The sequence below is a fragment of the Ciona intestinalis genome, unplaced genomic scaffold (genome assembly GCF_000224145.3).
Source record: "Ciona intestinalis unplaced genomic scaffold, KH HT001061.1, whole genome shotgun sequence".
NCBI lineage: Eukaryota > Metazoa > Chordata > Ascidiacea > Phlebobranchia > Cionidae > Ciona > Ciona intestinalis.
This window is the reverse complement of record NW_004191382.1, coordinates 56,790-66,175: the sequence shown is the minus strand read 5'-3', so window position 1 is coordinate 66,175 and position 9,386 is coordinate 56,790. Positions and strand designations below refer to the sequence as shown.

Here is a 9,386-nt window from a genome sequence, read left to right as displayed (position 1 = left end):
CAATAAAAGGTAGAACAGAAAAACCCTGCGAACTTCCTCTGGTGTAAATTTTGCTGATAATCTGGCTAAAAATAAAACAAATTGTTCAAACTATTTTGGGAATAAGAAGAATTAAAAATAGTTTGGACAAAAGACAGGATATAGCGACAAAACAACAACAAGTCAAAAACAGTTCAATGTTCAAGATACTTTCTTGAAATTTACTTAAAATGAACGAATGAATGTAACTTACTTTATCTTCGCGTGGCTGGAAACGACAGTCGTTATAACACGGGTGTTCTGTTTCATACACCTCGTGCCAGCTTACGAGTTACAATATATGTTACTTTGAGGGTAAATTAATTTTTTAATTTTTTTATGTGTTAAACAACCCATTAGTAACCACTGGGTTGGAGCAATTGCCGTTAAGTGTCTTGCTCAAGGACACATACGCCCACAATGGTAGCAACGAGCATTAAAATTTAAAGAACAAGGCTACTTACATCCCGCTTAAAAACAAAAGTACATTCGTAACAGTTGCAACGAACGAAACAATTTCAACTACCCCCCAATCCATCTAAAACCCCTAATTTAACCCCTAATAACACCTTAAAGAAATAGTGTATAATTTTCAATCTGATTTAAATACACTGCATATGTGATGATACCATGCCACTAAAATAAGCGGTTCTAGTGAAGAATCTTCCCCCCTACCTTATTTGCTAACCCCTAACCCCTAGGTGAAGGGGTTAGGTGTTGATGGTTAGGGGGCAGTGGTTAGCAAATAAGGGGGGGGGGGAAATTCTTCAATAACACCAAAAAAGCAATTAGACTAATAAATGCTAACTAAACTACAAAAAAAAACGACTACTATTATGTGGAGAAAATTAAAACGCTTTTTTTACACTACCCCTGTTGTAGTTTTATTTAAGTATTCAGAATAAAAATGATGAAAAACTTAAATAAATTAGCACGAACACCAATTTTGTAAATTCCAAAATTTAAATACCTAGCTGACGTCATCAAATTTAAAACACAATAAAATCCCCTTGTATGTAACTTACTAAACTCAAATAAAACTTGAATTTCTAGCACTGAAAAGTGTTAAAACACTAAAAAAACTAGTAAATTTAAACCAAAATTTTTATTTAGGTTTGAGGGTAATTTATTGTCATTCAGAACACGCGAAGGACCCTATACATCATTCTTTCACAACAGTTTTTCGTTATGCATTATACTTTTAGTTTAAATTTTGTTCTTGTAGTAACATGAAACATCAAATTTGCCGTGGCAACTTATTATTTTCTTATTATATTATATTACTATACTTTCCGATGTTGTTAAATTTCCTGTCTTCTATATACACATGTGCGTACACGCAGTCATGCAGAAATCTAGTATACGTGTTGTGTATCCACGTATAAGCGCCTATTCATATTTCCTGTAATAAGACGTCGTATATCGCTATGAATTAGGTTTCTTATTACGCTAGCAAACATTCTGCAACTAAATTACGACAGCAGACGACTTCCTCTTAAATTTTTGATCGCGCTGACAACTTAAAAAGGTTAGTTTTTCTTGAATTACGTATATAATGTTTAGAAAAATCAAAATACGAAACGTAAATGAATGTAACTTGCTTTATCGTTAAAACACTGTTTTCAAGTCCTATTTTAGCGGATTATAATGTTTCAGTTGAAGCTTATTTAATGCCTACTTACTGCTGTAAATGTTTTATTTTCTTAGTTTTAAACAGGAAGAATTGTTTTTGTATGTTATTTAATGTCGTATATACTCGTATTAGAAAATATATTTATTATTATAATATGTGTCATTTGTGGGTGTAGTCTATAAGAAGCTATACAGTAGGCCGTTTAATAATATAGAGTTTCAATGTTGCTATTTATAACAGTGAGCATGAGGTGTATGAATACACTATGTGTGTCTGGTGTATAAGAAGACACTCATGTTATGACTCGACAGTAAGCATGGGGTGTATGAATACATCATCTGTGTCTGGTGTATAAGAAGCCACCCATGTCCATATTGGGATAACTTTTTTCCTGACGCTTGCAACTAGTTTATATTTTTATCTCGAAATGTTTTTAAAATGTAACTTTAAAAGTGCATAAAAAATCATAGCATTATTCAACCACACTAGTACCATCAACAGAAAATTCCAATGTAGATTAATTCTTTATGCGGGCCATTTTTTCGTTCTGGTATATACACAACGTATACACTTTTTTTTTACTCATAAATCCTTTATAAAAGCTAGCCTAACAAGTTAAAAACTTTAGAAAAAAATTATACAATAACCTAAAATCGTTTTATGCACTACTTTTAGTCTGTTGGTGTCAGATAAAATGTCATTCTAAAACTGCTGTAACTTTACATAAATAAACAAATTATTTATAAGAACATATATATCTTTCATTTACCATATATTTGCATGAAACACATTTTCTAATTCTGCATTTTTAGGACTAAATATTTTTCTCTGTTCTATTTATTTAGGTCAGCCTAATCAACTTAAATGCCTGAAACTGTTCAGTTTAGAAAATATGACTAGCCTGCTATGAAATTTAGTAGGCCTATTCAAGTAATGTCTAAATTTTGAATCATGTTTTCATATTTGCCTAAGGCTATACATACATTCGTTTCGAATTTATTGCGGTTTGGTGGAAACTGTGGGCACAAGGTTCAAGGCTAACCATTGGTGCTCCGAATAAGTTGTCCAAATTAAAAAAAAATGCCCGCAAGTTATCTATACTTTATTGCGTAATTATATGTGTAAACAAATTACAATAATAACTTTATTTCTCTCTTAAATTGCGGTAGGGAAGATTTGGAATACTTTAAACGAAAAGACAGGATATAGCGACAAAACAACAGTTGTTAAAACACGCTTACAGTTAAAAATATATTTAAACTTAATCTGAAGAAAATAAGCGTGGTCGCTGCACCTAGCAGACAAACAAGCCATTTATTTTAATTATTATCAAGTTAAACTTCCAATAGAAACAAAAGTGTGCGTAAAGGCACAGCAAAATAAGAAACTCGTGTTATAACGACTGTTGTTGCCCTACCATGCAATAATTGATAAAATAATATTTTTCGTTTTTTTAGACCCAAATGCCTTCTTCTAATGAAAAGTATGTACTGGTTACTGGTGGAGCTGGTTATATAGGCAGCCATACAGTTGTAGAGCTGATACAAGAAGGCTATACACCTGTTGTGGCTGATAACTGCTGCAATGCTACAAAAGGAAAAGACCAGCGGGTAAGAAATTAAAATATGGGGGAAGATGGGACAGGGTGGGGAAAATGGGATATGAGAAACCTTTAAAATTTTTTATGTTTTCTTGTCCCTTTTGGTAGTAAACAAAGAACATTCATAGAATTTTAAAAACGTATCCTCACGACTCCCATAGACTGTTGTTTATTGTTTAAAACGAGACCACAGAGAAAGTGATAAGCTAAAATGTAATTTTTTTGTTTTGGCATTTTTTAAAAACCACATCTTTCATATTCAAATGCCAAAGAGCATCAGAAGCATTAAAGCATTCATTCATTTGGGAATAAAAACTTCATTTATTTATTCAATACAATTCCAAATGAGGAAAATGCTTTAGTGCATTTTTTTGCACTTTTTAAAACCACATATTTTATCTGCAGTTGCCAGAAAACATTAAGTGAATTAAACATTCATAAAAATATTTTAAACGAAAAGACGGAATATAGCGACAAAACAACAGTTGTTAAAACAAGCTTTCAGTTAAAAACATATTTACATTTAGTTGGAAGAAAATAAGCGTGGTCGCTACACCTAGCAGACAAATGGGCCATTAATTTTTAATTATTTTATAAAAAAACACAATTTTTTGTTTTATAGTTGCCAGAGAGCATCAAACGCATTAAGCAAATTACTGGCAAAGACGTTTTGTTTTACGAGTACGATTTACTGGATAAAGAAAAACTTGAGAGCCTTTTCCAAAAGTACAAGTTTTTTGCCGCTATTCATTTTGCTGGCCTAAAATCGGTGACTGAATCAATTCAAAAACCAATGGAGTATTATGATGTCAACTTGGGGGGTAAGAGGATTCAGAATTTTGTTTTGGAAGTTGGCAGATTTGGAATAGTTTGGTTTTCTTAACTAGTATTATTTTGTTACTAACCGTCTTTTCGATTTTGTGAACTCTATTGTTTTTACGTTATTGTGACCGAAGAGAGGAAATAAATTTCATTCAATTATTTATATATTATATAATATATATATATATATATATATATATATATAAAAGTGAATGGGAAACCTTTTCATTCTATTTTTTGTTCCATTTAGTAGAAAACAAAGAACATTCAAAGAATTTTAAAACTGTATCCTCACAACTCCCATAGAACGTTGTTAATTGTTTAAAACACGATCAGGATATTTAGATATTATGTGCTAAAGGTGTTCTATCTTCCCCCACCCTACTATAAGTATGATTAAAAATCATAAAATAATACTTTTATCCCCAGCCACCATCAACCTGATAGAGTGCATGAAGGAATACGGAGTCACCAGGGTCGTCTTCAGCAGCTCCGCTACTGTATATGGTAAGTACCAAGTAGTCATACTTTAGGCTAACAATTTTTTTAACTGTTTTAAAAAAAAAAAAAAAATTTTTTGCTGTAAATTTATGGCTTTTCCAATGTTGGTATTGTTAAGATATAGAATTACCAGTTTTTGATGTTTTTTTTCTGTTTTTTTTGTTAATATTTTTTTTTAAGTTGTTAATTTATAATTTTTTTTTGTAATTTTTTTATTTTCGCCTTAAATTTGTGTATTGAATGTCTGCCTTTGGTTTAAAAACATTCTTAGAAATAAATTTTTACTAATTTTCAACCCACAGGGCCCCCACAAAAACTCCCAGTTGACGAAAACCATCAAGTTGGAAAAGGTCTCACAAACCCGTACGGGAAAACGAAATTTTTCATTGAAGAAATTTTCCGGGATTTGGCAAAAGCAGAAACGGGGTGGCATATTGCTTTGTTGCGATATTTTAACCCAGTGGGGTCCCACATCACGGGGTTAATAGGGGAAGACCCACAAGGAATACCGAATAACTTAATGCCATATGTTTCACAGGTAATTTTTTATTAATTTTTTTTTCTTTTAATTTTAAATTGAGCAAATATAATATATATATATATATATATATATATATATTTTTTTTACATTTGTTAATTTTTTTTTCGAGTATTTTAGGACCCGCGTGACTTCTCCATGGTTGCCACTCTCATTTCCACAGTCGCGTTCCAAAAGTTATTAAAAAATCAATTGTATATATATCTACAAAGTAACATACTTGGTAACTCGTAAGCTGGCACGAGTTGTATGAAACAAAACACCCGTGTTATATAACCACTGTCATTACTCCACCACGCGAGAATAAAGTTACTTACATTCATTTTTCACTCAGGTGGCTATAGGACGCCTTCCGTACCTTAACGTTTACGGCAACGATTACGAAACACACGATGGCACTGGTGTGCGAGATTTCATTCACGTTGTTGACTTGGCTAAAGGCCACATTGCTGCGCTGAATAAAATGGACCAAACTGATGGATGCCAGGTAATGTAATGTTAAATTTGTACATGCACTTATTCAATTTATGTGTATATATATATATATATATATATATATATATATATATGTATATATACTTCATTTTAAAAAGTTTAGGATATTGGAGAGTTTGTAGCACAGTTGGTTAGCGCGCCTGCCTCTAAGCCAGAGGTAATGGGTTTAAGGCTCGTCGCTGCTACCATTGTGAGCGTATGTGTCCTTGGACAAGGCACTTAACGGCAATTGCTCCAACCCAGTGGTCACTAATGGGTTTTCCAAATTATAAGCAACACATAAAAAATAACCCCTCTCCGCAAAAAAATATATTCTCCTTCAAAGTAACATACATGGTAACTCGTGAGCTGGCACGAAGTGTATGAAACAGAACACCCGTGTTATAACGACTGTTCTTTCCGGCCACGTGAGGATAAAGAAAGTTACATTCATTCATTCATCTTGTATATTCCATAGGCTTTTAACCTTGGCACAGGAACTGGTTATTCTGTGCTTGAAGCTGTTGCAGCTTTTGAAAAAGCTTCTGGCAAAAAAGTTCCATATAAGTTTGCACCTAGGCGACCAGGTATGTAAAACTGCATTTAAAATGTATACCATGTGTGTCTGGTGTATAAGAAGACACTCGTGTTATAACTAGATAGTGAGCATGAGGTGTATGAAGACACCATGTGTGTCTGGTGTATAAGAAGACACCCATGTTATAACTAGACAGTGAGCATGAGGTGTATGAATACACCATGTGTGTCTGGTGTATAAGAAGACACCCATGCTATAACTCAACAGTGAGCATGAGGTGTATGAATACACCATGTGTGTCTGGTGTATAAGAAGACACCTATGTTATAACTTAACAGTGAGCATGAGGTGTATGAATAAACCATGTGTGTCTGGTGTACAAGAAAACATCCGTGTTATAACTAGACAGTGAGCATGAGGTGTATGAATAAACCATGTGTGTCTGGTGTAGAAGTATTATGTTTGCTAGGTGTAGCGACCACGCTTATTTTCTTCCAAATAAATGTAAATATGTTTTAACTTTAAGCATGTTTAAACAACTGTTTTTTGTCGCTATATCCTGTCTTTTCGTTTAAAATATTTCTTTCAACCGTAATAGAAGAGACAAATAAAGCTATTATTATTATATAACTCGACAGTGCACATGAGGTATAGTGGGGTGGGGTAAGATGGGACACCTTTGACACATAATAACTAAATATCCTGATCGTGTTTTAAACAATTAACAACGATCTATGGGAGCCGTGAGGATAAAGTTTTATAAAAAATCGTTGAATGTTTGTTTACTACCAAATGGAAGGAGAGAATAGATTGAAAAGGTGTCCCATCTCCCCCCCCCACCATATAAACATACACCTATTTTCTAGGAGACCTTGGCAACGTGCATGCCAACCCTAACCTAGCTTTGAAATTTCTGGAATGGAGAGCAGACAAAACACTCGAAGACATGTGCGTTGATTTATGGCGTTGGCAGTCCATGAACCCAAAAGGCTACGAAATTACACCTGACCCACAGTGATGATGTAGTTAAAGGATTTAATGCTATTCAGTTCCAAACGTACTTGATGTGTTACGATTTATCTGCACTTATAATCACTATAGATTTTAAGCTTAATTAGTATTTTTATTATTTGCAGTAGGCTATATAAAATTTGTAAATAGCACATTTTGAAAAAAATGATATTTTTGTATAGAAGGGTGGGGTAAGATGGGACATCTTTTTATTCTATTTTCTTGTCTCATTTGGTAGTAAACAAAGAACATTCAAAGAATTATAAAACTGTATCCTCACAACTCCCATAGACCGTTGTTAATATGCGCTAAAAGTCTCCCATCTTTCCCCACCCTACTATATGTTATTTTCAGCAGTGGTACCATTTTTATTTTAACTCGAAACAATTATTTATAGTGTAGTTAAACTGCACACGTGAAAACTAAATGAATTTAATTGGAAAATTTTATAACGTAAAAATAATTATAAAAAAGTTTTGCCTGTGTTTTTAAAAATGTAAAAATAAAGTTTTTTCCCAAAACAGATACAAAATCTGTTTTCAAGCTTAAAATTTTCGGAACTGCCGGTTTAAATAAAGGTAATTGTATTATATATTAGTACGTATATACAATATATTGTTTAAGCTTGATTAAAATGCATGGTTTTCAGGGTAGGGCTTATCCGTATAAAATAGAATGGATTTATATATATAGATATATATATATTCAGTAGGGTGGGGAAAGACGGGACACCTTTAGCCTCTATTTTCTCGCCGTTTAGTAGTAAACAAAGAACATTCAAGAAATTTTTAAAACTACATGCCCACAACTCCCATTGACTGTTAATTGTTTAAAACACGATCAGGATATTTAGATATTATGTGCCAAAGGTGTCTCATCTTCCCCCACCCTACTATATATATAGTACTGCGTGGGAAGATGGGACACCTTTAGCACATAATTTCCAAATATCCTGATCGTGTTTTAAACAATTACCAATGGTCTATAGGAGTCGTAAGGATACCGTTTTATAGTTCTTTGAATTTTCTTTATCCCTTCTTCCCCCACCCTACCATATATTATAGCAATGAATGCCGAGGACTTTTGCTATTAAAAACCTAACAACTGTTTTGTAAAATTAATAAACAACTGTTTCGTAAAATATTACCCACAAAGTTACATATTATACGTGGTAACTCGTAAGCTGGCACAAGATGTATGAACACCAGTGGTATAACGACTGTCGTTTTCCTCCCACGCGAGGATAAAGTAAGTTACATTTATTCATTAATTTTTCTTCATTTTATGTTGATTTTTCTCCTACGATGACGAAGAAATTAAAGACAGCTTTCATTTTGACATCTGAATTTTTCATTTCCACACAGTCCCAACTCGTTTTAAGCTCATGTACAACTTTTTTACTATAATCAAGTTCGGATAATTTCGCATTACGTTCCTCTTCAGAAATTCTGCTTAATTCCAAGGCCTTGTTTTTCATGTACGTTTCATAACCATCAATGGATTGAACAAATCCTTTCACATCATCAAGCGACCAAATATTGCTTTTTGAAGTGACATCGTAACGCCGTTTTTTTATCAGCGGCATTTCACTGAAAATCTGATTGTATCTATTTTCACCGAGCGAATAGATTTTCTCTAAAGCAGAATTTCCTCTTATACCATAACTAAATGCTTCATTTACAATCTCAGACCCAATCCTTGTCAACTTTTCGACATCCACATTTTTACCAATAGGAATCAATTTTGGGGACCAGTAGCTAAACGCTATTAAAAAACCACCTGGTTTTAAAACACGGTCAACCTCTTGGTAAAATTTTGGTCGATCAAACCAATGCAATGCCGAAGCAACGGTAACAGCATCAACACTATAGCGTTTTCACACGGCAGATTTTTAGCGACCCCCTGCTTGTATTGTACATGAGTAAATTTGTTGTGGTTTCTTGCTTCGTTGAGCTGGTTTTCGCTAGGATCAATTGCTAAAACTTTATTAAAAAATGGAGCAAAAATTTCTACAGCTTGTCCACCGCCACAACCAACATCAAGTAAAAAGTCCAACCTTTTTTCTGAAAAATTTTCCAAGGCTATTTTCGCAAGTTCTGCCGGATAACTAGGGCGATACTTTTGGTATTTTTCGGCGATTGACTTGCTTTCATAATACCTAAACATTTCACAACTTCTTAGATATATAACTGTTAAAAAACTTATCGATTTAAACTCTACCTACAACTAAAAAAATCGTTACGACTCGCAT

The 9,386-nt window shown here is 33.3% G+C and overlaps 2 protein-coding genes across 3 annotated transcripts in view; one reads left to right on the top strand and one right to left on the bottom strand.

The window, feature by feature from the left end:
- The window catches only part of LOC100183543 (UDP-glucose 4-epimerase), a 15,918-nt gene extending 8,154 nt beyond the window's left edge, over positions 1–7,764 (top strand). Inside the window, exons 1-8 of one of the 2 annotated variants that reach the window (XM_026839861.1) lie at positions 1,323–1,546; positions 3,109–3,261; positions 3,874–4,072; positions 4,503–4,580; positions 4,877–5,112; positions 5,447–5,599; positions 6,065–6,173; positions 6,991–7,764. In XM_026839861.1, coding sequence (XP_026695662.1) covers positions 3,115–3,261; positions 3,874–4,072; positions 4,503–4,580; positions 4,877–5,112; positions 5,447–5,599; positions 6,065–6,173; positions 6,991–7,142 — 1,074 coding nt within the window. In that variant the 5' untranslated portion in view covers positions 1,323–1,546; positions 3,109–3,114 and the 3' untranslated portion in view covers positions 7,143–7,764. Of the gene's footprint in view, positions 1–1,322; positions 1,547–3,108; positions 3,262–3,873; positions 4,073–4,502; positions 4,581–4,876; positions 5,113–5,446; positions 5,600–6,064; positions 6,174–6,990 lie in introns of those variants that run through there. The other variant, XM_002128381.4, reaches the window with a different exon arrangement.
- Positions 7,765–8,417: 653 nt separating this feature from the next.
- LOC104266289 lies at positions 8,418–9,301 on the bottom strand. The gene is made up of 2 exons (XM_009862104.1): positions 9,053–9,301; positions 8,418–8,936 (listed from the first exon to the last, which is right to left on the bottom strand). Exons 1-2 carry the CDS (start codon positions 9,299–9,301, stop codon positions 8,418–8,420), a joined length of 768 nt encoding a protein of 255 aa, XP_009860406.1.
- Positions 9,302–9,386: the final 85 nt, after the last annotated feature.

Excerpts from the sequence above, each read along its gene's own strand:
- LOC104266289 (XM_009862104.1), bottom strand. The coding sequence starts at position 9,301 with ATGTTTAGGTATTATGAAAGCAAGTCAATCGCCGAAAAATACCAAAAG. Across the intron at positions 8,937-9,052 it reads ACCACAACAAATTTACTCAT|GTTGACCGTGTTTTAAAACC; the intron begins GTACAATACAAG and ends TTTTACCAAGAG.